At 48.0% G+C, this 26,775-nt stretch overlaps 1 protein-coding gene across 1 annotated transcript in view; it reads right to left on the bottom strand.

Annotated features, from left to right (window-relative positions):
* YIPF2 (Yip1 domain family member 2) overlaps nucleotides 1–26,775 on the bottom strand; it is a 100,692-nt gene that overhangs the window by 71,434 nt on the left and 2,483 nt on the right. The window contains exons 2-3 of the mRNA XM_063931289.1: nucleotides 9,494–9,636; nucleotides 9,328–9,408 (exon numbers count right to left, since the gene is read on the bottom strand). Of these exons, the coding sequence (XP_063787359.1) occupies nucleotides 9,328–9,408; nucleotides 9,494–9,636 (224 nt within the window). The remainder of the gene's footprint in view (nucleotides 1–9,327; nucleotides 9,409–9,493; nucleotides 9,637–26,775) is intronic.

Genomic DNA, 26,775 nt, shown 5'->3' with positions numbered 1-26,775 from the left:
CGGATGGGGGGGACAGCCTCGGGCTTCACCCCTGGCCCTTGGGTGGCTGGAGGGGGGGACTCCTTGATTTAAGGGGTCCTCACTCCTCCAGTGTACCCCGGCCAGGGGTGACTAGTTGGGGGGGTAATGGCACGGCCGCAGGGACCAATATAAAAGTGTCCCCCGGCTGTGGCATTATCTCCCTGGCTAGTGGAGCCCGGTGCTGGTTTGGAAAATACGGGGGACCCCTATGTCTTTTGTCCCCCGTATTTTTTAAACCAGGACCGGACGCAGAGCCCGGTGCTGGTTGTCTAAATATGGGGGAACCCTACTCATTTTTTCCTCTGTATTTTAACAACCAGGACTGGCTCAAAGAGCCCGAGGCTGGTTTTACATAGGAGGGGGGACCCCACGCAAATTTTTTTTTTAACTTTCAGCTATTTAAATACCAGCCACCCTGTAAAATCGTCCTATATATGACACTGATCCCCTTATTTAAATGAGATAGTCAAAATCTCCCATAGCCAAAATCTCCCATAGCCAAAATCTCTTGCATAGTTAGACAAAATCTCTGGTAAAGTTAGTCAAAATCTCCTACTGCCAGTTCAAGGGAAAAGTTAGTCAAAATCTCTCATAGCCAAAATCTCTCCGTGTGTATGCACCTTAAGTTATTTAAGAAGTGTAGTAACATTCTTTTTCTTAAGAATCTGGATACTCTTTCGTTTTGTATACAGCATAAACAAAATCAGATTATCAAAAACAAGTATGAAAGAACAAATGAGCCTCTGATAAAATAAGCCTAGGATATGTTGATTAAAAATTAGGTGGAGAGTGCAATATTTATTTTTCTCCACAAGATGGCACCAATCACTGTATTTGTAACATAATATATGAATATAAATGACTTTGGATATACCTATATGATATTGGACATCTACTACACTTATACACTGATGTTATGTTCAGTTTATTTTGCAAGGTCCGTTTTATTATGGATTATAATATACTTGTTTAATCGAATGTATGAAATGTCCGTGTAACCATAGGTCTGGGCGGTCATGTGATATTTAAATTAACCTAGTGAGGGAGACCACGAGTGTTACATCATGTTATGACGAGTGTCCGGTCATGTGACCGGAGTAGGTTCCTTCGCGCGGTCCGTCACCCAGCAACGGTACTCTGGGCCGACCGGAGGTGCGGCTTTGTGCCGGCCACGTGACCGGGCACCAACCAATAGGAACGAATTTGCGTTCCGCATATAGGAAATGAGAGCGGTTTTGCGCTCCAAACACAGGAAATTAACCTGTGATCATGTGATCGGAAACCGGAGCCTAACTACACTAATACTATTGTTTACATACAAAAAAAGTACTTTGCATTTAGAAAAAGAATAAGAATTTACTTACCGATAATTCTATTTCTCGTAGTCCGTAGTGGATGCTGGGGACTCCTTAAGGACCATGGGGAATAGCGGCTCCGCAGGAGTCTGGGCACAAAAGTAAAGCTTTAGGACTACCTGGTGTGCACTGGCTCCTCCACCTATGACCCTCCTCCAAGCCTCAGTTAGGATACTGTGCCCGGACGAGCGTACACAATAAGGAAGGATTTTGAATCCCGGGTAAGACTCATACCAGCCACACCAATCACACCGTATAACTTGTGATCTAAACCCAGTTAACAGCATGATAAAAGAGGAGCCTCTAGAAAAGATGGCTCACTACAGCAATAACCCGATTTTTGGTAACAATAACTATGTACCAGTATTGCAGACAATCCGCACTTGGGATGGGCGCCCAGCATCCACTACGGACTACGAGAAATAGAATTATCGGTAAGTAAATTCTTATTTTCTCTGGCGTCCTAGTGGATGCTGGGGACTCCGTAAGGACCATGGGGATTATACCAAAGCTCCCAAACGGGCGGGAGAGTGCGGATGACTCTGCAGCACTAAATGAGAGAACTCCAGGTCCTCCTCAGCCAGGGTATCAAATTTGTAGAATTTTACAAACGTATTTGCTCCTGACCAAATAGCTGCTCGGCAAAGTTGTAAAGCCGAGACCCCTCGGGCAGCCGCCCAAGATGAGCCCACCTCCCTTGTGGAGTGGGCATTTACAGATTTTTGGCTGTGGCAGGCCTGCCACAGAATGTGCAAGCTGAATTGTACTACAAATCCAACGAGCAATAGTCTGCTTAGAAGCAGGAGCACCCAGCTTGTTGGGTGCATACAGGATAAACAGCGAGTCAGATTTTCTGACTCAAGCCGTCCTGGAAACAATATATTTTCAGGGCCCTGACAACGTCTAGCAACTTGGAGTCCTCCAAGTCCCTAGTAGCCGCAGGCACCACCATAGGTTGGTTCAGGTGAAACGCTGAAACCACCTTAGGGAGAAACTGAGGACGAGTCCTCAATTCCGCCCTGTCCGAATGGAAAATCAGATAAGGGCTTTTACAGGATAAAGCCGCCAATTCTGACACGCGCCTGGCCCAGGCCAGGGCCAACAGCATGACCACCTTCCATGTGAGATATTTTAACTGCACAGATTTAAGTGGTTCAAACCAATGTGACATTTGGAACCCAAAAACTACATTGAGATCCCAAGGTGCCACTGGAGGCACAAAAGGAGGCTGTATATACAGTACCCCTTTTACAAACGTCTGAACTTCAGGGACTGAAGCTAGTTCTTTTTGGAAGAAAATTGACAGGGCCGAAATTTGAACCTTAATGGACCCCAATTTCAGGCCCATAGACACTCCTGTTTGCAGGAAATGTAGGAATCGACCCAGTTGAAATTCCTCCATCGGGCCTTACTGGCCTCGCACCACGCAACATATTTTTGCCAAATGCGGTGATAATGTTTTGCGGTTACATCCTTCCTGGCTTTGATCAGGATAGGGATGACTTCATCCGTAATGCCTTTTTCCTTCAGGATCCGGAGTTCAACCGCCATGCCGTCAAACGCAGCCGCGGTAAGTCTTAGAACAGACAGGGTCCTTGCTGGAGCAGGTCCCTTCTTAGAGGTAGAGGCCACGGATCCTCCGTGAGCATCTCTTGAAGTTCCGGTTACCAAGTCCTTCTTGGCCAATCCGGAGCCATGAATATAGTGCTTACTCCTCTCCATCTTATAATTCTCAGTACCTTGGGTATGAGAGGCAGAGGAGGGAACACATACACTGACTGGTACACCCACTGTGTTACCAGAGCGTCTACAGCTATTGCCTGAGGGTCCCTTGACCTGGCGCAATACTTGTCGAGTTTTATAAACATGTGGAAGACTTCTGGGTGAAGTCCCCACTCTCCCGGGTGGGGGTCGTGTCTGCTGAGGAAGTCTGCTTCCCAGTTGTCCACTCCCGGAATGAATACTGCTGACAGTGCTATCGCATGATTTTCCGCCCAGCGAAGAATCCTTGCAGCTTCTGCCTTGCCCTCCTGCTTCTTGTGCCACCCTGTCTGTTTACGTGGGTGACTGCCGTGATGTTGTCCGACTGGATCAACACCGGCTGACCTTGAAGCAGAGGTCTTGCTAAGCTTAGAGCATTGTAATTGGCCCTTAGCTTCAGGATATTTATGTGAAGTGATGTCTCCAGGCTTGACCATAAGCCCTGGAAATTCCTTCCCTGTGTGACTGCTCCCCAGCCTCGCAGGCTGGCATCCGTGGTCACCAGGACCCAGTCCTGAATGCCGAATCTGCGGCCCTCTAGAAGATGAGCACTCTGCAACCACCACAGGAGGGACACCCTTGTCCTTGGTGACCGGGTTATCCGCTGATGCATCTGAAGATGCGACCCGGACCATTTGTCCAGCAGGTCCCACTGGAAAGTTCTTGCGTGAAATCTGCCGAATGGGATTGCTTCGTAGGAAGCCACCATTTTTTTCAGAACCCTTGTGCATTGATGCACTGAGACCTGGCTCGGTTTTAGGAGATTCCTGACTAGCTCGGATAACTCCCTGGCTTTCTCCTCCGGGAGAAACACCTTTTTCTGGACTGTGTCCAGGATCATCCCTAGGAACAGAAGACGAGTCGTCGGAACCAGCTGCGATTTTGGAATATTGAGAATCCAACCGTGCTGCCGCAACACTACCTGAGATAGTGCTACACCGACCTCCAACTGTTCTCTGGATCTTACCCTTATCAGGAGATCGTCCAAGTAAGGGATAACTAAAACTCCCTTCCTTCGAAGGAGTATCATCATTTCGGCCGTTACCTTGGTAAAGACCCGGGGTGCCGTGGACCATCCAAACGGCAGCGTCAGAAACTGATAGTGACAGTTCTGTACCACAAACCTGAGGTACCCTTGGTGAGAAGGGTAAATTGGGACATGAAGGTAAGCATCCTTGATGTCCCGAGACATCATGTAGTCCCCTTCTTCCAGGTTCGCAATCACTGCTCTGAGTAACTCCATCTTGAATTTGAACCTCCGTATGTAAGTGTTCAAAGATTTTAGATTTAAAATCGGTCTCACCGAGCCGTCCGGCTTCGGTACCACAACAGTGTGGAATAATACCCCGTTCCCTGTTGCAGGAGGGGTACCTTGATTATCACCTGCTGGGAATACAGCTTGTGAATGGCTTCCAAAACTGTCTCCCTGTCAGAGGGAGACGTCGGTAAAGCCGACTTTAGGAAAACGGCGAGGGGGAGACGTCTCGAATTCCAATTTGTACCCCTGAGATATCACCTGAAGGATCCAGGGGTCTACTTGCGAGTGAGCCCACTGCGCGCTGAAATTCATTGAGACGGGCCCCCACCGTGCCTGAGTCTGCTTGTAAAGCCCCAGCGTCATGCTGAGGGCTTGGCAGAGGCGGGAGAGGGCTTCTGTTCCTGGGAACTGGCTGATTTCTGCAGCCTTTTTCCTCTCCCTCTGTCACGGGGCAGAAATGAGGAACCTTTTGCCCGCTTGCCCTTCTGGGAACGAAAGGACTGCGCCTGATAATACGGCGTCTTCTTATGTTGAGAGGCGACCTGGGGTACAAACGTGGATTTCCCAGCTGTTGCCGTGGCCACCAGGTCTGAAAGACCGACCCCAAATAACTCCTCCGCTTTATAAGGCAATACTTCCAAATGCCGTTTGGAATCCGCATCACCTGACCACTGTCGTGTCCATAACCCTCTTCTGGCAGAAATGGACAACGCACTTACACTTGATGCCAGTCGGCAAATATTCCGCTGTGCATCACGCATATATAGAAATGCATCTTTTAAATGCTCTATAGGCAATAATATACTGTCCCTATCTAGGGTATCAATATTTTCAGTCAGGGAATCCGACCACGCCAACCCAGCACTGCACATCCAGGCTGAGGCGATTGCTGGTCGCAGTATAACACTAGTATGTGTGTAAATACATTTTAGGATACCCTCCTGCTTTCTATCAGCAGGATCCTTAAGGGCGGCCATCTCAGGAGAGGGTAGAGCCCTTGTTCTTACAAGCGTGTGAGCGCTTTACCCACCCTAGGGGGTATTTCCCAACGCACCCTAACCTCTGGTGGGAAAGGATATAATGCCAATAACATTTTAGAAATTATCAGTTGTTATCGGGGGAAACCCACGCATCATCACACACCTCATTTAATTTCTCAGATTCAGGAAAACTACAGGTAGTTTTTCCTCACCGAACATAATACCCCTTTTTGGTGGTACTCGTATTATCAGAAATGTGTAAAACATTTTTCATTGCCTCAATCATGTAACGTGTGGCCCTACTGGAAGTCACATTTGTCTCTTCACCGTCGACACCGGAGTCAGTATCCGTGTCGGCGTCTGTATCTGCCATCTGAGGTAACGGGCGCTTTAGAGCCCCTGACGGCCTATGAGACGTCTGGACAGGCACAAGCTGAGTAGCCGGCTGTCTCATGTCAACCACTGTCTTTTATACAGAGCTGACACTGTCACGTAATTCCTTCCAACAGTTCATCCACTCAGGTGTCGACCCCCTAGGGGGTGACATCACTATTACAGGCAATTTGCTCCGTCTCCACATCATTTTCCTCCTCATACATGTCGACACAAACGTACCGACACACAGCACACACACAGGGAATGCTCTGATAGAGGACAGGACCCCACTAGCCCTTTGGGGAGACAGAGGGAGAGTTTGCCAGCACACACCAGAGCGCTATATATATATATATATATATATATATATATATACACAGGGATAACCTTATATAAGTGTTTTTCCCCTTATAGCTGCTGTATTTTTAATACTGCGCCTAATTAGTGCCCCCCTCTCTTTTTTAACCCTTTCTGTAGTGTAGTGACTGCAGGGGAGAGCCAGGGAGCTTCCCTCCAACGGAGCTGTGAGGGAAAATGGCGCCAGTGTGCTGAGGAGATAGGCTCCGCCCCCTTCTCGGCGGCCTTCTCTCCCGTTTTTCTGTGTATTCTGGCAGGGGTTAAATTCATCCATATAGCCCAGGAGCTATATGTGATGCATTTTTTGCCATCCAAGGTGTTTTTATTGCGTCTCAGGGCGCCCCCCCCCAGCGCCCTGCACCCTCAGTGACCGGAGTGTGAAGTGTGCTGAGAGCAATGGCGCACAGCTGCAGTGCTGTGCGCTACCTTGTTGAAGACAGGACGTCTTCTGCCGCCGATTTTCCGGACCTCTTCTGTCTTCTGGCTCTGTAAGGGGGCCGGCGGCGCGGCTCTGGGACCCATCCATGGCTGGGCCTGTGATCGTCCCTCTGGAGCTAATGTCCAGTAGCCTAAGAAGCCCAATCCACTCTGCACGCAGGTGAGTTCGCTTCTTCTCCCCTTAGTCCCTCGATGCAGTGAGCCTGTTGCCAGCAGGTCTCACTGAAAATAAAAAACCTAAAACTAAACTTTTCACTAAGCAGCTAAGGAGAGCCACCTAGTGTGCACCCTTCTCGTTCGGGCACAAAAATCTGAGGCTTGGAGGAGGGTCATAGGGGGAGGAGCCAGTGCACACCAGGTAGTCCTAAAGCTTTACTTTTGTGCCCAGACTCCTGCGGAGCCGCTATTCCCCATGGTCCATACGGAGTCCCCAGCATCCACTAGGACGTCAGAGAAAAGATGATTTATTGTTTTCTTAGTCTCAAAGTCTGTCACTTTATTTGGAAACTGGATAGAATTTTAATTTATACATTGTTTATAATATTGTAATTTGACACACCTCTTTCACATGGGCTATTAGCACTGCTATATAAAGGGCATTCAGTCACTGCAATTTATCACCTTGAGAAAGCTGTGCTAAACAGCGAAACGCGTCGGTGGATTGGCTGGACTCTCATTCCTTATACCCCTACAAACGCCTAGAAGTCGGATATAGGAACTCTGCCATCAGCGAATTGAACATCTGCAAAAACTGGGACCTGAGCGATCAATTGGACCAAGTAGCATCTTGAACCAAGCTAACAAGGTCATCTCTAACTGCAGTTGGTAATACTATTATTCGCTTACAATTGTTCCTGGACTGTGGCATCCACTTTGGGGATTAATTGGTTCATTTGAGTACCGGCCAACAGTATTTTATCCATATTAAATATATGGGACTTTTTAAACTTTATGCAGTGCTATACTATGCCCTAAATTTCAATCGTACACACGGCTGTTTTTATTATCTGTTGCAACAGTATATATGAATTTTTTATTCTTGATTAAATTGTTAGTCCATTTTATCCAGTTTCCCAGCGCTTTTTCTTGTTATTTGGTATTTTAGTTGTGGGGGTCTCACTAACCCCGTTTAAATAGCTGCTACAGGAAAAGCAACTCACTACGAGCGCCAAAGGTAATTACTTAGTAATTCCATTTTTTGCACATTGACATATAGGGAGGAGCCAGAGCATACCAGCATCCAAATTCTTTCTTAAAGTGCCCTGTCTCCTGAGGAGCCCGTCTATTCCCCATGGTCCTTACGGAGTCCCCAGCATCCACTAGGACGTTAGAGAAAATAAAAATAAATTGAAGAACACTCTCTGGAGCTCAGAGATGTGCATCCTCTCCTTAGGGCACTTTTTTCTAAACTGCCTGTGGGAGGGGGCATAGAGGGGAGGAGCCAGCACACCCAGTTGAAGAAAATTTAAAGTGCACTGGCTCCATTGGATCCCGTCTACACCCCATCATACTTAGTCTCCCCCAATATCCCTTATGGATGCTAGAAAAAGACATGAACGCTATTACATGAATTTTAAGGGTTGGGATTGATAAGCCAGCGGTTGGGATGCCGGTGGTCACAATACCGACCGCAGCATACCAATGTTGAAAATCCCGACAGGGGGAAGGTAAGTATATTTAACTTCTTCCAATGGCCCCCTAACCCTCCCTTCCATCAGCCTAAAACTACTCCCCCCCCCCCTTCCTTCCCCCGCAGCCTACCCCTAACCTTCCCCAGTGGTGCCTAAACATAACCTCCCCGCACCCTAAACCTAGTCCTCCCTGGGGGTGCCTAAACCTAACCACCCCTATCCGCAGCTTACCTCTCAGACTGGCACACACTCGTTCTGGATTCTGGCGATGCGCTTGTGACCCTAGTCAGGACGCCAGTGTCGGCATCCAGAGTAGTGTCGGGATTTCGACTGCTAGGATCCCGAATTTTAATAATCTTACCTTTGTAGCTCAAATGTTCATAGTTATATTAAAGGGTGGGTACACACTAGAATGATCTCGGCACAATGCTGTATGTCATTTCCAGCCACATCAGAACAGTACCTCGGCCGGATCTTTCAGCGCATACCTGCGATTGGTCGCAGGCGTCATCTTCTGTTATTGTGTACAATGCCATGCAGCATGGCATTGTACACTTCGCTGTTGTCCCCTGCATCGTGCAAGTGTGCATGCACGGTACAATGCAGGGTCCAGTCGCGTGGCGGATAGGCCAGGGACACAAGCTGTTCACAATTGTCATTTAGAAATAGGCATAAACTGCCTGAAGAAGCAGGCAGCAGTCCTGTGAAACGCGTAAACAAAGTTTAAGCAGTCTGTCACATGCTGTACCAGATGATCAAGACACATTTGTATTGATGACATACTATGAATCTTAAGCAAACTATTTATTTTTAAAAGAAGTGATACAAACTGTTCACTTGAGGGAACCTGCACCAGAAAGGACATTGTTTGCATTACAGTAGTATCACTTAATCTGACCGTCATGTTACTTTAATGTTCTCATAGAAGCGTGGGTCTCGCCCCCTTACTTCTAAAAAGATTTCACTGGCTTCCAGTTAAACTGGCTTTAGTATGTGGTAGGGAAATAGATTGTAAGCTCCGCTGCGCAGGGACTGACCCTCTAGTCTAGTTAGTATACAGCTCTGTGTCATATACTGGCACTATATAAAGTGACAATTTTATAATTTTGTACATACACCGTTGAGCCCAGCTAAGTACTGTATTTACATACTTGATGGGTGTCTATATCAAAAAGATCCTGGTAGTACTGGAAGGTCCAAAAGCCAGAGGATGTCTTCTGAGGTGAGAGGAGCTGAAAGGAGAAAAGATATGACGTCATATGTTCCTTCATCAACAGAAAACAGACAGAGGTAAAACAAACAATGAACTACAATTACCTCCGTCTGATCTGTCTCCCCCTGTTCTTCCTCACTATCTCCACCCACGTGCAATGTGGCGTGATCCGGACTCTTCTCCTCACTGAGGCTCTTTGTCGTGGCATTCGGACTTGCAGCGAGGAGGTCAGCGGCTTCATCAAACTCTGCACATACACGTTGCACAATCAGATAAAGGTAAGAACGTCTTGTTCCAGCAAATTAACTTTTAAACTATGTAGCAGGGGTTCCCAAACTGGGTGCCACATATTGGTGGTCCAGGACCAAATAAAGGGGCCGATGTACTAAGCCTTGGAGAACCTTTCCAAAGCTTAGTACATCTCCCCCTAGATTATTAATGATCAATGTGATAGGCAAAATCAGTGAATCATGAAATAAGGTGATTTTTGTTACTTACCGTAAAATCTCTTTCTCTGATTCCATCTGGGGGACGCTGCGCCATTACTTGTGGGTTAGAGGTGTGTGGTTGTGGAGTTTGGCACAGAACTATTAAAACCTGACTCCTCCCCCTCTAACCCCTCCCATCTCCTTCCTGTCTAGCCAGTACCTCAGTTAACGTTTAGCCAAGCCAAAGGAGATAGATCAAAGAAAATTAACTGGTTAAACCAGACAAACATCTGGGAGGGATCGCAGCGTCCCCCAGATGGAATCAGAGAAAGAGATTTTACGGTAAGTAACAAAAATCACCTTTTCTCTTTCATCCATCTGGGGGACGCTGCGCCATTACTTGTGGGATTTCCCAAAGCAAGCTAATAAGAGGAGGGAGACGGGGACGGCATAGCCGTCCGCAAAAAGTGACGCCCAACAAAGGCAGTCTACAAACCGAAAGTCTGAAAACTGTAAAACTGTTTAAACGTATGCACAGACGAGCAGGTCGCCGTCCGACACAGCTGCTCTATAGATGTAACCCCGCGAACAGCCCAAGAAAAACTCCAACAGCTCGAGGCGAAGGAGCTCGGATCGCTTTAGGAATTGAAACATCAGAAGACTGTTTGCTGACCGAAGTTACCCAACGAGCCATAGTGTACTTGGAAGTTGTCCAATCTCGTTTTGGACGCATCAATCAAAAACCAACAAAGCATCCGTTTGATGGATAGAATCCGCACGAGATAAAGAAATCCGTAAGGCCCTAAGGACATCTACAAGTCAACTGGGAATCCTCCCTGGAAGGAAAGGGAGTAAACGCTAGAGGGACGATGAAGAAGTAAACGCTGAAGGGACGATGTCCTGATTAGATGAAACGCTGACACAACCTTCGGAAGGAAGGTTTTGTTCGCAGAACCACCCGATTTTCCTGAAAAACCAACAAGGGTGGTCTGCAAGACCATAGCTTCCAATACAGATACTCATCTTGCGGAGGCCATTTTTTATATAAATACAACAGCGGAACGTTCGCCAAAGGCTCAATGTAGATCCGTAAGGACTAAGTTAAAGTCCCAGGGAATAACCGGAGGAACAAAAAGTGGTTAAATCCGCAGAAATCCCTGATGGAACGTGAGAACGTCTGGAATGATAGCCAGTCTCTTTTGAAAAAGAACCGACAAGGCAGAAGCCTGACCCATTTGTGAAGAAAGTCTGAGACCCTCCTAAAGGAAGAATAACAGACAAGGAACTCTAAACAAATCCGGTAGTAAACCACGCTTTTTACACCAAGCAATGTAAATATGCCACAGTCTGTGGTAATTCCAGAAGCCACCGGCATGAATCATAATTTACACAACAGGACGGGAATAAAACTTTAAGAAAACCAGCCGATCCAAACTGGGTGGTGAGATGTTCCTTGAATCATAAGATGTGGATGCAGAGGGAGTCGGAATGGTTCCCTGATGACCACAGTGCGCAGAAGAGCGTACCACTGTCAGTTTGGCCAATCTGGGGCCACCAGAATGATTGGAAGACCGTCTCTCTGAATGCGTTGAAGCAGACTTGGGATCAGTGGAAGTGGTGGCACATATCTCAGTTGAAAGTGCCACAGCGCCATCAGTGCGCCGATTAAAATTGCTTGAGGGTCCTGAGTACACGACCCGTAGAGATGAAATTTATTGTTGAGACGAGACGCCATCAGATCTACATCGGGCATCCCAGAACGGGCTACTAGAGTCAGAAACCCCACCCGGTGAAGTTCCCACTCTCCCAGATGCACCGTGTGACGGCTTAAGAAATCCACTTTTCAGATCTCGAGTCCTGGCATGTGAATCGCGGGTCTGGCCGGAACCCAATGTTCCGACCATAGGAGAATCTGATCGTGTCAAGGCAGATCAGCTCCGAGTGTCTCCTTGCTTGTTTATGTAAGTAACTGCCGTGGTGGTGTCGGATTGAATCCGCACTGGATGACCCTGTACTCTGGTTTGAATCTGCAGTAGTGTCTACCGGATTGTCCTCAACTCCAAGATGTTGATCTGCAACTTCTACTCTTTGACTGACCCAGAACCCCTGAAATTGAAGAGTCTGAAAAGCCGTACTCCAACCTATGAGGTTGACATCAGTAGTGACCATCACCCAAGGCCAAAATGTGAACTGAACTTTTGTTAAATTGGAGCTGTAAAGCCACCAGCAAAGCAACTGACAAGTCTGTACCGACAAGCGGAACAGCTGTAAGTGGAGATAAGTTCCTGTACGAGTCCAACGGATGAGAATCTGCGCCTGAAGGAGTCGAGCATGAACCTGGTATATGGAACTGCCTCGAAGGTTGCCACTATCTCGTCTAACACCTGCATGTATCGGAGAACCGAAACCACCTGTAAATGCCGCAGTGTTCAAATTCGGGACTGTATGTCCTGACTGAGGAAGAAATACTTTCTGGTTGTTGGTATCGAATAAGAGTCCCAGAAAATTATTATTATTATTTTTTTTTTTTTGAGAAGGAAGCCAAGACGACTTTTGGACAATTTATTATTGAACCGAATGGCTGTAGAGTCTCTATTGTGAAACGCAAGTTCTGTTGAAGAATCAACTCTGACGGTATCCTGAGTAACAGATCATCCAAATACAGAGTAATGTTGACTTCCTGACACTGCCACCGCATGGTCCATGATCTTTGTGAATACCGGAGAAGCCGTGGATAAGCCAAAGGGAAGAGTATCAATAGGAACAAGCAGATAGGCGTCTTATGTCTAATGAAGCCAAATATCCCCCTGGTTCCATGGCGATGATAATCGAGTGGATGGAGTCCATTCTGAGCTTTTGTTGAAACTAACAGTCTAGTTTGTCCACGAGTACAATCCCCGACCTCTCTGCGGAGTGGGAACTAGAAAAATTTTACTTCATTTCGTAGAAGAGTGGCTGTTGCATGATGAAAAGCTCGACATCTGGAGGGACCGTTTGGAAGAGAAGAGAAGAACACACGATATGGGACTGGTTCCTCGAGATCTAACGTATATCCTTTGGATATGACCTTCGTCACCCACCTATCTGGTTTCGACAGGAGCCACCCTTCGTTGAACTGTAGTAACCGAGTCCCAACCGTCACTGCTCCCTCCGGTGTCATGCAGTAGGTCTGTCGGAAGGTTTACTTCCACCTCTGAAACTCTTTTCATGGATATGTGGAGACAGCACGAAAGGAATGGAACTACCGCTGTCCTGTACATGAAAGGAATGATCCCTTGTAGTATTCGGTTTCGGAGGAACCGCCAGAAGAAAGAGGCTCCTGCCCTTCTGTAGTAGCTGAAATAATCTTCTTTGATTCCGACCCAAAGAGAACTCACCTTCAAAGGGTACCGCCGCCAAGGTCTGTTTGGAGTCACAATCGGCATTCCAAACCCGAAGCCAAAGAGACCGTCTTGCTGACACTGTCAAGGCAGAAATACGGGAGCGCCGCGTAGTAGAATCAATCAAGGTCTCACCCACATAAGTAAGCCGAAATTTGTTCTGCTAATTGAATGTCTTCTGATGGATCGTCAGACTGCATTCCAGATATGATCTGTGTTAGTCAGTCATCCGCGGCCCTGAGGATCCAAGCGCCAGCTAGAATCGTGATGAAGAAAACAGATTTAGGCATTGCTGCCATCGTCCTATCTGTAGGATCTTTCAATGTCACCGACTGTACCGAAGGAATAGCCGTAGCTCCTGCTAAATGGAAAATGGAAGCGTCTACCTTTGGGGCTGTTTTCTGTAAAAGAATATAGAAATTTTAACTTCTGAGGGACTTGGGAACGAGAAACCGGCTTAAGTTAGGGCTCCTTTAAAATATCCCTGTTAGTAATAGTCTGACGGATGGTGTCTATCAGCACTCTAACACCTGAGCTATTAGACCAATCACTTTCCCAGACCGAAACTTCGTCCCACTCTGGGTCTACGTCCCCATTTTCCCATGGAAATGACTCCAACTCCTCCCCCATAAAGTTATAGCGGGCAACGGTTGTGGCCGTGTTGTATCAGAAAAACTGCCGGCAGAGTTTATAAACTTGTTTAGGGATTGAGTTAAATTAGTAATACATGTGCCCATATTTTTTGAGTCCACAGAGACAGGTCCGCAGAACTTCCCTGTTGGACCACCCCAGATGCACCAGAACATGTCCGTTCACATTGTACGCAGGCAATTTAAACCCCCGAGGGTGTCTTCCCCCTTGTAGATCTGTCTTTTTTTTTTTTTTTTTTTTTTTAAACAAATGCACTACCAAAGAACTATAAACACAGTAGAGTAGTGGACAGTATTGTGAAGCATACTGTGTAATTTATATTGAAACAAATACTGTTAACTTTAATAGAAATCCTCTAGGTGACACTAGGATTGAACCCAGGTCCCTCTATACCACAGATCTCTGTATAGAATAACACAATGCCCCCAAAGTATACTTGCTGTTAGGTGATCCCCCCTGAATAAACAGGGTGAGTAGTACTGAAACATTTTCCAAGTTGTGTGCTGTGTGCTGCACCGCGTCCCCCGTACTGCCTCTGGAGAAAATGGCGCCCGGCTCTGTAGACGCTGGATCAGAGTGTGTGAGGTAGTGCAGGGCGGGAATCCCTTCTTTGAAGCAAGTAAGCGCCGGGTAGCTCAGCATAGGCGCGCTATAACCGGAAGTCTGCAGATTCTGTGTTCGGGTAGCGGCTCCCGCGCACCGCTACATACAGCGTGTCTCTTCGGGAAGCGGCTCCCGGGTGCCGTTACCTACAGCATCTGTTGTTCTAGCAGTGGCTCCCGCACGCCGCTATGTACAGCGGCTCGATCGGTAGTGGCTCCCGCGCGCCGCTACTTACAGCGGCTCTGTTCGGCAGCATCTAGTAAACCCCCAGGGAGTGACTCCACTCTCCCGGGCTACTCAGAGGTGACCCCCCTGTAGCAGAAATAAATAAATGCTTGTGCGGGAGGTTGGGGGGGGGGGGGGGGGGGAGGGATGGAGGGGGGACACTCAAGTAATAAAAATAAAATCAAATATATATATATCTATATGAAAAATATAGAAAGATATAGGGAAGGATAGACCAATACTGTCAGAGACAGATTGTGTCTATCCTGTACCTTCTCACTGCCGACTTCTTAGAAATAGGAATCCAGCCCCAGTGACCGAAGTATGGTGACCTCCAGCGGCAGATTATAGAGTGGGACTTCTATCTAACCCCACTCTAGTAGTACCTGTCACCTGTATACAGGGACTAGGCACTCAAATCATAAAATAAGAAAAAAAAACCTAACTAAAATCTTCAGAGAAAAAAATCTGTGTCTGTACTCCACAGGCACAAAACAAAAACTGAGGTACTGGCTAGACAGGAAGGAGATGGGAGGGGTTAGAGGGGGAGGAGTCAGGTTTTAATAGTTCTGTGCCAAACTCCACAACCACACACCTCTAACCCACAAGTAATGGCGCAGCGTCCCCCAGATGGATGAAAGAGAAATATGTACAAACAGAAGCACAACCATGTTCAACGCCATACAGCTGAACACAATGATGACAGATAAGCATAATTTAAGAAACATCTGGATTAGAGGTGCCATGATAAAAATAAAAAAAAAATAAGATTTTACTCACCGGTAAATCTATCTCTCGTAGTCCGTAGTGGATGCTGGGACTCCGTAAGGACCATGGGGAATAGCGGCTCCGCAGGAGACTGGGCACAACTAAAGAAAGCTTTAGGACTACCTGGTGTGCACTGGCTTCTCCCTCTATGACCCTCCTCCAGACCTCAGTTAGGATACTGTGCCCGGAAGAGCTGACACAATAAGGAAGGATTTTGAATCCCGGGTAAGACTCATACCAGCCACACCAATCACACCGTATAACTCGTGATACTATACCCAGTTAACAGTATGAAATATAACTGAGCCTCTCAACGAATGGCTCAACAATAACCCTTTAGTTAAACAATAACTATATACAAGTATTGCAGACAATCCGCACTTGGGATGGGCGCCCAGCATCCACTACGGACTACGAGAAATAGATTTACCGGTGAGTAAAATCTTATTTTCTCTGACGTCCTAAGTGGATGCTGGGACTCCGTAAGGACCATGCGGATTATACCAAAGCTCCCAAACGGGCGGGAGAGTGCGGATGACTCTGCAGCACCGAATGAGCAAACTCTAGGTCCTCCTCAGCCAGGGTATCAAACTTGTAGAATTTAGCAAATGTGTTTGACCCCGACCAAGTAGCTGCTCGGCAAAGTTGTAAAGCCGAGACCCCTCGGGCAGCCGCCCAAGAAGAGCCCACCTTCCTCGTGGAATGGGCTTTTACTGATCTAGGATGCGGCAGTCCAGCCGCAGAATGTGCAAGCTGAATCGTACTACAGATCCAGCGAGCAATAGTCTGCTTCGAAGCAGGAGCACCCAGCTTGTTGGGTGCATACAGGATAAACAGCGAGTCAGTTTTCCTGACACTAGCTGTCCTGGAAACATACATTTTCAGGGCCCTGACTACGTCCAACAACTTGGAATCCTCCAAGTCTTTAGTAGCCGCAGGCACCACAATAGGTTGGTTCAAATGAAAGGCTGATACCACCTTAGGGAGAAATTGGGGACGAGTTCTCAATTCTGCCCTATCCATATGGAAAATCAGATAAGGGCTTTTACATGACAAGGCCGCCAATTCTGACACACGCCTGGCCGAAGCCAAGGCCAACAGCATGACCACTTTCCACGCGAGATATTTTAATTCCACGGTTTTTAGTGGCTCAAACCAATGTGACTTCAGGAAATCCAACACCACGTTGAGATCCCAAGGTGCCACTGGAGGCACAAAAGGGGGCTGAATATGCAGCACTCCCTTAACAAATGTCTGAACTTCAGGTAGGGAAGCCAGTTCTTTCTGGAGGAAAATCGATAGAGACGAAATCTGGACCTTAATGGAACCCAATTTTAGGCCCATAGTCACCCCTGACTGTAGGAAGTGCAGAAATCGGCCCAGCTGAAATTCCTCGATTGGGGCCTTCTTGGCCTCACACCACGCAACATATTTTCGCCATATGCGGTGATAATGGTTCGCGGTGACTTCTTTCCTAGCTTTTATCAGCGTAGGGATGACTTCCTCCGGAATGCCCTTTTCCTTCAGGATCCGGCGTTCAACCGCCATGCCATCAAACGCAGCCGCGGTAAGTCTTGGAACAGACAGGGCCCCTGCTGCAGCAGGTCCTGTCTGAGCGGCAGAGGCCATGGGTCCTCTGAGATCATTTCTTGAAGTTCCGGGTACCAAGCTCTTCTTGGCCAATCCGGAACAATGAATAAAGTTCTTACTCCTCTTTTCCTTATTATCCTCAGTACCTTGGGTATGAGAGGAAGAGGAGGGAACACATAAACCGACTGGTACACCCACGGTGTCACTAGAGCGTCCACAGCTATTGCCTGAGGGTCTCTCGACCTGGCGCAATATCTTTCTAGCTTTTTGTTTAGGCGGGACGCCATCATGTCCACCTGTGGCCGTTCCCAACGGTTTACAATCAGTTGGAAGACTTCTGGATGAAGTCCCCACTCTCCCGGGTGGAGGTCGTGCCTGCTGAGGAACTCTGCTTCCCAGTTGTCCACTCCCGGAATGAACACTGCTGACAGTGCTAACACGTGATTTTCCGCCCAACGGAGAATCCTTGTGGCTTCTGCCATCGCCATCCTGCTTCTTGTGCCGCCCTGTCGGTTTACATGGGCGACTGCCGTGATGTTGTCTGACTGGATCAGTACCGGTTGGTTTTGAAGCAGGGGTCTTGCCTGACTTAGGGCATTGTAAATGGCCCTCAGTTCCAGAATATTTATGTGTAGGGAAGTCTCCTGACTTGACCATAGTCCTTGGAAGTTTCTTCCCTGTGTGACTGCCCCCCAGCCTCGAAGGCTGGCATCCGTGGTCACCAGGACCCAGTCCTGTATGCCGACTCTGCGGCCCTCTTGAAGATGAGGACTCTGCAGCCACCACAGCAGAGACACCCTGGTCCTTGGAGACAGGGTTATCAGCCGATGCATCTGAAGATGCGATCCGGACCACTTGTCCAACAGGTCCCACTGAAAAGTCCTTGCATGGAACCTGCCGAATGGAATTGCTTCGTATGAAGCTACCATTTTTCCCAGGACTCGCGTGCAGTAATGCACCGACACCTGTTTTGGTTTCAGGAGGCCTCTGACTAGAGATGACAGCTCCCTGACTTTCTCCTCCGGGAGAAACACTTTTCTCTGTTCTGTGTCCAGAACCATCCCCAGGAACAGTAGACGTGTCGTAGGGACCAGCTGTGACTTTGGAATATTTAAAATCCAACCGTGCTGTTGTAGCACCTCCCGAGATAGTGCTATCCCGACCAACAACTGCTCCCTGGACCTCGCCTTTATCAGGAGATCGTCCAAGTACGGGATAATTAAAACTCCCTTTTTTCGAAGGAGTATCATCATTTCGGCCATTACCTTGGTAAATACCCTCGGAGCCGTGGACAGACCAAACGGCAACGTCTGGAATTGGTAATGACAATCCTGTACCACAAATCTGAGGTACTCCTGGTGAGGATGGTAAATGGGGACATGCAGGTAAGCATCCTTGATGTCCAGTGATACCATGTAATCCCCGTCGTCCAGGCTTGAAATAACCGCCCTGAGCGATTCCATCTTGAACTTGAATTTTTTTATATAAGTGTTCAAGGATTTCAAATTTAGAATGGGTCTCACCGAACCGTCCGGTTTCGGTACCACAAACATTGTGGAATAGTAACCCCGTCCTTGTTGAAGGAGGGTCACCTTGACTATCACCTGCTGGGAATACAGTTTGTGAATTGCCTCCAACATTGCCTCCCTGTCTGAGGGAGTTGTTGGCAAGGCAGACTTGAGGAAACTGCGAGGGGGAGACGTCTCGAATTCCAGCTTGTACCCCTGAGATACCACTTGAAGAATCCAGGGATCCACCCGTGAGCGAGCCCACTGATTGCTGAAGTTCTTGAGACGGGCCCCCACCGTACCTGGCTCCGCCTGTGGAGCCCCAACGTCATGCGGTGGACTTAGAGGAAGCGGGGGAGGACTTTTGTTCCTGGGAACTGGCTGTATGCTGCAGCTTTTTCCCTCTACCTCTGCCTCTGGGCAGAAAGGACGCGCCTCTAACCCGCTTGCCTTTCTGGGGCCGAAAGGACTGTACCTGATAATACGGTGCTTTCTTTGGCTGTGAGGGAACATGGGGTAAAAATGCTGACTTCCCAGCTGTCGCTGTGGAAACGAGGTCCGAGAGACCATCCCCAAACAACTCCTCACCCTTATAAGGCAAAACTTCCATGTGCCTTTTAGAATCTGCATCACCCGTCCACTGCCGAGTCCATAACCCTCTCCTGGCAGAAATGGACATTGCACTTATTTTAGATGCCAGCCGGCAAATATCCCTCTGTGCATCTCTCATGTATAAGACTGCGTCTTTTATATGCTCTATGGTTAGCAATATAGTGTCCCTGTCTAGGGTATCAATATTTTCTGACAGGGAATCTGACCACACAGCTGCAGCACTGCACATCCATGCTGAAGCAATAGCTGGTCTCAGTATAATGCCTGAGTGTGTATATACAGACTTCAGGATAGCCTCCTGCTTCCTATCCGCAGGCTCCTTTAGGGCGGCCGTGTCCGGAGACAGTAGTGCCACCTTCTTTGACAGACGTGTGAGCGCTTTATCCACCCTAGGGGATGTTTCCCAACGTGACCTATCCTCTGGCGGGAAAGGGTACGCCATTAGTAACCTTTTAGAAATTACCAGTTTTTTATCGGGGGAAGCCCAAGCTTCTTCACACACTTCATTTAATTCCTCAGATGGGGGAAAAACCACTGGTAGTTTTTTCTCCCCAAACATAATACCCTTTTTTGTGGTTGCTGGGGTAATATCAGAAATGTGCAACACATTTTTCATTGCCTCAATCATGTAACGTGTGGCCCTATTGGAATGTACATTAGTCTCATCGTCGTCGACACTGGATTCAGTATCCGTGTCGACATCTGTGTCCACCATCTGAGGGAGCGGGCGTTTTAGAGCCCCTGATGGCTTTTGAGACAGCTGGGCAGGCACAAGCTGAGAAGACCGCTGTCCCACATCTGCTATATCGTCAAACCTTTAATGTAAGGAGTTGACACTTTCACGTAATTCCTTCCACAAGTCCATCCACTCAGGTGTCGGCCCCGCAGGGGGTGACATCACATTTATCGGCACCTGCTCCGCCTCCACATAAGCCTCTTCATCAAACATGTCGACACAGCCGTACCGACACACCGCACACACACACAGGGAATGCTCTGACTGAGGACAGGACCCCACAAAGCCCTTTGGGGAGACAGAGAGGGAGTATGCCAGCACACACCAACAGCGCTATATAACACATGGATTAACACTATAACTGAGTGATTTTTCCCCAATAGCTGCTTGTATACACAATATTGCGCCTAAATTTAGTGCCCCCCCTCTCTTTTTTACCCAATGTAGTCTGAAAACTGCAGGGGAGAGCCTGGGAGCGATCCTTCCAGCGGAGCTGTGAGGGAAAATGGCGCCAGTGTGCTGAGGGAGATAGCCCCGCCCCTTTTTCGGCGGACTTCTTCCGCTTTTTTCTATGTATATCTGGCAGGGGTATTTTACACATATATAGTCTCTATGACTATATTATGTGTTATTTGCCAGCCAAGGTACTTAATATTGCAGCCCAGGGCGCCCCCCCCCCCCCCAGCGCCCTGCACCCATCAGTGACCGGAGTGTGAGGTGTGCATGGGAAGCAATGGCGCACAGCTGCAGTGCTGTGCGCTACCTTGGTGAAGACCGAAGTCTTCTGCCGCCGATTTCCAGGACCCTTCTTTTTGCTTCTGGCTCTGTAAGGGGGACAGCGGCGCGGCTACGGGAACGGACGATCGAGGTCGGGCCCTGTGTTCGATCCCTCTGGAGCTAATGGTGTCCAGTAGCCTAAGATGCCCAAGCTAGCTGCAAGCAGGTAGGTTCGCTTCTTCTCCCCTTAGTCCCTCGTAGCAGTGAGTCTGTTGCCAGCAGATCTCACTGAAAATAAAAAACCTAAAATAAACTTTCTTTTTCTAAGAGCTCAGGAGAGCCCCTAGTGTGCATCCAGCTCAGCCGGGCACAAAATTCTAACTGAGGTCTGGAGGAGGGTCATAGAGGGAGGAGCCAGTGCACACCAGGTAGTCCTAAAGCTTTCTTTAGTTGTGCCCAGTCTCCTGCGGAGCCGCTATTCCCCATGGTCCTTACGGAGTCCCAGCATCCACTTAGGACATCAGGGAAATGCCGATACTATAGGGTCAATAAGATTTGGGAACCACTGCTCTATAGTATAGTTCTGCATTTGGACTGACGCATTTCGCTGGTGGAAGCTGGACTTCATCCATCTCAAGGACCCCATCCACTAGTGCGATAAGGCCACTTTTCATTCGATTCAGAGCTTTCGGATTGATGGATCGGATGAAAAGTGTCATATCGTATGTCATTTTCCTCTGACTCCGATCCGAGGCGCATTCCCATGCCCCTCAGATTGCCATGGCTACCATGATTATTTATCGCAATCGGAGGAAAAGGTGCACATCAGAGTACCTTTGTACACAATCGGATGCGATATATCAGATGTTAAAAAAATAAAAAAAACACTCAAGTTGCAAATCGTAATCACAGGACTTCAGGGAAGCTGCCGGGAAGTTTGGTGGGTAAATCAGATCAGACTTTCAGTACAGATAAGTCTCACTAGTTGATGGGGGCCTATAGTCCTACCACCAACGCGCCGCACAATGAACCAACCAAGCCAGTCGCATACTTTACGTCATCGCGAGTCAAAGATGGGAATGCCGAACTCTCCACTGCCCCTCAGCAAAATGGTCCACATTGCCCTTAATGTCGAATATCAACCTTTTATTTTTTTCTTTAATTAAACTCATACAAGAGTCTATGGGGGTCATTCTGAGTTGATCGCACGCTAGCTGTTTTTAGCAGCCGTGCAAACGCATAGTCACCGCCCACGGGGGAGTGTATTTTCCATTTGCAAGGGTGCGAATGCCTGTGCAGCCGAGCTCTGCAAAAATAAGAATTTACTTACCGATAATTCTATTTCTCGGAGTCCGTAGTGGATGCTGGGGTTCCTGAAAGGACCATGGGGAATAGCGGCTCCGCAGGAGACAGGGCACAAAAAGTAAAGCTTTAGGATCAGGTGGTGTGCACTGGCTCCTCCCCCTATGACCCTCCTCCAAGCCAGTTAGGTACTGTGCCCGGACGAGCGTACACAATAAGGGAGGAATTTTGAATCCCGGGTAAGACTCATACCAGCCACACCAATCACACCGTACAACTTGTGATCTAAACCCAGTTAACAGTATGATAACAGCGGAGCCTCTGAAAAGATGGCTCACAACAATAATAACCCGATTTTTGTAACTATGTACAAGTATTGCAGATAATCCGCACTTGGGATGGGCGCCCAGCATCCACTACGGACTCCGAGAAATAGAATTATCGGTAAGTAAATTCTTATTTTCTCTATCGTCCTAGTGGATGCTGGGGTTCCTGAAAGGACCATGGGGATTATACCAAAGCTCCCAAACGGGCGGGAGAGTGCGGATGACTCTGCAGCACCGAATGAGAGAACTCCAGGTCCTCTTTTGCCAGGATATCAAATTTGTAGAATTTTACAAACGTGTTCTCCCCTGACCACGTAGCTGCTCGGCAGAGTTGTAATGCCGAGACCTCTCGGGCAGCCGCCCAAGATGAGCCCACCTTCCTTGTGGAATGGGCCTTAACCGATTTAGACTGTGGCAGGCCTGCCTCAGAATGTGCAAGTTGAATTGTGTTACAAATCCAACGAGCAATCGACTGCTTAGAAGCAGGCGCACCCAACTTGTTGGGTGCATACAGTATAAACAGCGAGTCAGATTTTCTGACTCCAGCTGTCCTGGAACATATTTTCAGGGCCCTGACAACTTCTAGCAACTTGGAGTCCTCCAAGTCCCTAGTAGGTGCAAGGCACCACAATAAGCTGGTTCAGGTGAAACACTGACACCACCTTAGGGAGAGAACTGGGGACGAGTCCGCAGCTCTGCCCTGTCCGAATGGACAAACAGATATGGGCTTTTTTGAGAAAAAACCACCAATTTGACACTCGCCTGGTCCAGGCCAGGGCCAAGAGCATGGTCACTTTTTATGTGAGATGCTTCAAATCCACATATTTGACTGGTTTTAAACCAATGTGATTTGAGGAATCCCAGAACTACGTTGAGATCCCACAGTGCCACTGGAGGCACAAAAAAGGGGTTTGTATATGCAATACTCCCTTGACAAACTTCTGGACTTCAGGAACTGAAGCCAATTCTTTCTGGAAGAAAATTTACAGGGCCGAATTTGAACCTTAATGGACCCCAATTTGAGGCCCATAGACACTCCTGTTTGCAGGAAATGCAGGAAACGACCGAGTTGAAATTTCTTTGTGGGGCCTTCCTGGCCTCACACCACGCAACATATTTTCGCCACACGTGGTGATAATGTTGTGCGGTCACCTCCTTTCTGGCTTTGACCAGGGTAGGAATGACCTCTTCCGGAATGCCTTTTTTCCCTTAGGATCCGGCTTTCCATCGCCATGCCGACAAACGCAGCTGCGGTAAGTCTTGGAACAGACATGGTACTTGCTGAAGCAAGTCCCTTCTTAGCGGCAGAGGCCATAAGACCTCTGTAAGCATCTCTTGAAGTTCCGGGTACCAAGTCCTTCTTGGCCAATCCGGAGCCATGAGTATAGTTCTTACTCCTCTACGTCTTATAATTCTCAGCACCTTAGGTATGAGAAGCAGAGGAGGGAACACATACACCGACTGGTACACCCACGGTGTTACCAGAACGTCCACATCTATTGCCTGAGGGTCTCTTGACCTGGCGCAATACCTGTCCCGTTTTTTGTTCAGACGGGACGCCATCATGTCCACCTTTGGTATTTCCCAACGGTTTACAATCATGTGGAAAAAACTTCTCAATGAAGTTTCCACTCTCCCGGGTGGAGGTCGTGCTGAGGAAGTCTGCTTCCCAGTTTCCATTCCCGGGATGAAAAACTGCTGACAGTGTTATCACATGATTTTCCGCCCAGCGAAAAATCCTTGCAGTTTCTGCCATTGCCCTCCTGCTTCTTGTGTCGCCCTGTCTGTTTACGTGGGCGACTGCCGTGATGTTTTTCCCACTGGATCAATACCGGCTGACCTTGAAGCAGAGGTCTTGCTAAGCTTAGAGCATTATAAATTTACCCTTAGCTCCAGTATATTTATGTGGAGAAAAGTCTCCATACTTGATCACACTCCCTGGAAATTTTTCCCTTGTGTGACTGCTCCCCAGCCTCTCAGGCTGGGCTCCGTGGTTACCAGCATCCAATCCTGAATGCCGAATCTGCGGCCCTCTAGAAGATGAGCACTCTATAACCACCACAGGAGAGACACCCTTGTCCTTGGATATTGGGTTATCCGCTGATGCATCTGAAGATGCGATCCGGACCATTTGTCCAGCAGATCCCACTGAAAAGTTCTTACGTGAAATCTGCCGAATGGAATTGCTTCGTAGGAAGCCACCATTTTTACCAGGACCCTTGTGCAATGATGCACTGTTTTTAGGAGGTTCCTGACTTGCTCGGATAACTCCCTGGCTTTCTCTTCCGGGAGAAACACCTTTTTCTGGACTGTGTCCAGAATCATCCCTAGGCACAGCAGACGTGTCGTCGGGATCAGCTGCGATTTTGGAATATTTAGAATCCACCCGTGCTGATTGTAGCAGTATCCGAGATAGTGCTACTCCGACCTCCAACTGTTCCCTGGACTATGCCCCTATCAGGAGATCGTCTAAGTAAGGGATAATTAAGACGCCTTTTCTTCGAAGAAGAATCATCAATTCGGCCATTACCTTGGTAAAGACCCCGGGGTGCCGTGGACAATCCAAACGGCAGCGTCTGAAACTGATAGTGACAGTTCTGCACCACGAACCTGAGGTACCCTTAGTGAGAAGGGCAAATTTGGGACATAGAGGTAAGCATCCCTGATGTCCCGGGACACTATATAGTCCCCTTCTTCCTGGTTCGTTATCACTGCTCTGAGTGACTTCATCTTAATTTGAACCTTTGTAAGTGTTCAAAAAAAAATTTTTAGAATAAGTCTCACCTAGCCTTCTGGCTTCAGTACCACAATATAGTGTGGAATAATACCCCTTTTCTGTAGTAGGAGGGGTAATTTAATTATCACCTGCTGGGAATACAGCTTGTGAATTTTTTCCCATACTACCTCCTTGTCGGAGGGAGACTTGGTAAAGCAGACTTCAGGAGCCTGCGAAGGGGAAACGTCTCGACATTCCCATCTGTACCCCCGGGATACTACTTGTAGGATCCAGGGGTCCTGTACGGTCTCAGCGCCATGCTGAGAACTTGTCAGACGCGGTGGAACGCTTCTGTTCCTGGGAATGGGCTGCCTGCTGCAGTCTTCTTCCCTTTCCTCTATCCCTGGGCAGATATGATCTTATAGGGACGAGAGGACTGAGGCTGAAAAGACGGTGTCTTTTTCTGCAGAGATGTGACTTAGGGTAAAAAACGGTGGATTTTCCAGCAGTTGCCGTGACCACCAGGTCCGATGGACCGACCCCAAACAAGTCCTCTTCCTTTATACGGCCATACTGTGCCGTTTGGAATCTGCATCACCTGACCACTGTCGTGTCCATAACATCTTCTGGCAGTTATGGACATCGCGTTTATTCATGATGCCAGAGTGCAAATATCCCTCTGTGCATCTCGCATATATAGAAATGCTCTATAGTCAATAAAATACTGTCCCTGTCAAGGGTATCAATATTTTTAGTCAGGGAATCCGACCAAGCCACCCTAGCTCTGCACATCCAGGCTGAGGCGATCGCTGGCCGCAGTATAACACCAGTATGTGTGTATATACTTTTTATTATATTTTCCAGCCTTGTCAGCTGGTCCTTGAGGACGGCCCTATCTATAGACGGTACCGCCACTTGTTTTGATAAGCGTGTGAGCGCCTTATCCACCTTAAGGGGTGTTTCCCAACGCGCCCTAACTTCTGGCGGGAAAGGTTATACCGCCCATAATTTTCTATCGGGGGGAACCCACGCATCATCACACACTTTATTTAATTTATCTGATTCAGGAAAAACTATGGTAGTTTTTTCACATCCCACATAATACCCTCTTTTGTGGTACTTGTAGTATCAGAAATACGTAACACCTCCTTCATTGCCTTTAACGTGTGGCCCTAATAAGGAATACGTTTGTTTATTCACCGTCGACACTGGATTCAGTGTCCCTGTCTGTGTCTGTGTCGACCGACTAAAGTAAACGGGCGTTTTAAAACCCTTGACGGTGTTTTTGAGACGTCTGGACCGTACTAATTGTTTGTCGGCCGTCTCATGTCGTCAACCGACTTTGCAGCGTGTTGACATTATCACGTAATTTCCTAAATAAGCCATCCATTCCGGTGTCGACTCCCTAGAGAGTGACATCACCATTACAGGCAATTGCTCCGCCTCCTCACCAACATCGTCCTCCTACCTGTCGACACACACGTACCGACACACAGCACACACACAGGGAATGCTCTGATAGAGGACAGGACCCACTAGCCCTTTGGAGAGACAGAGGGAGAGTTTGCCAGCACACACCAAAAACGCTATAATTATATAGGGACAACCTTATATAAGTGTTTTCCCTTATAGCATCTTAATATATATATAAGCATATCGCCAAATTAGTGCCCCCCCTCTCTGTTTTAACCCTGTTTCTGTAGTGCAGTGCAGGGGAGAGCCTGGGAGCCTTCCCTCCAGCCTTTCTGTGAGGGAAAATGGCGCTGTGTGCTGAGGAGATAGGCCCCGCCCCTTTTTCGGCGGCCTCGTCTCCCGCTCTTAACG

This window comes from Pseudophryne corroboree, chromosome 6 (genome assembly GCF_028390025.1).
Source record: "Pseudophryne corroboree isolate aPseCor3 chromosome 6, aPseCor3.hap2, whole genome shotgun sequence".
NCBI lineage: Eukaryota > Metazoa > Chordata > Amphibia > Anura > Myobatrachidae > Pseudophryne > Pseudophryne corroboree.
Note: the sequence above shows the minus strand (reverse complement) of the source record. Positions and strands in the feature narration are given on the sequence as shown.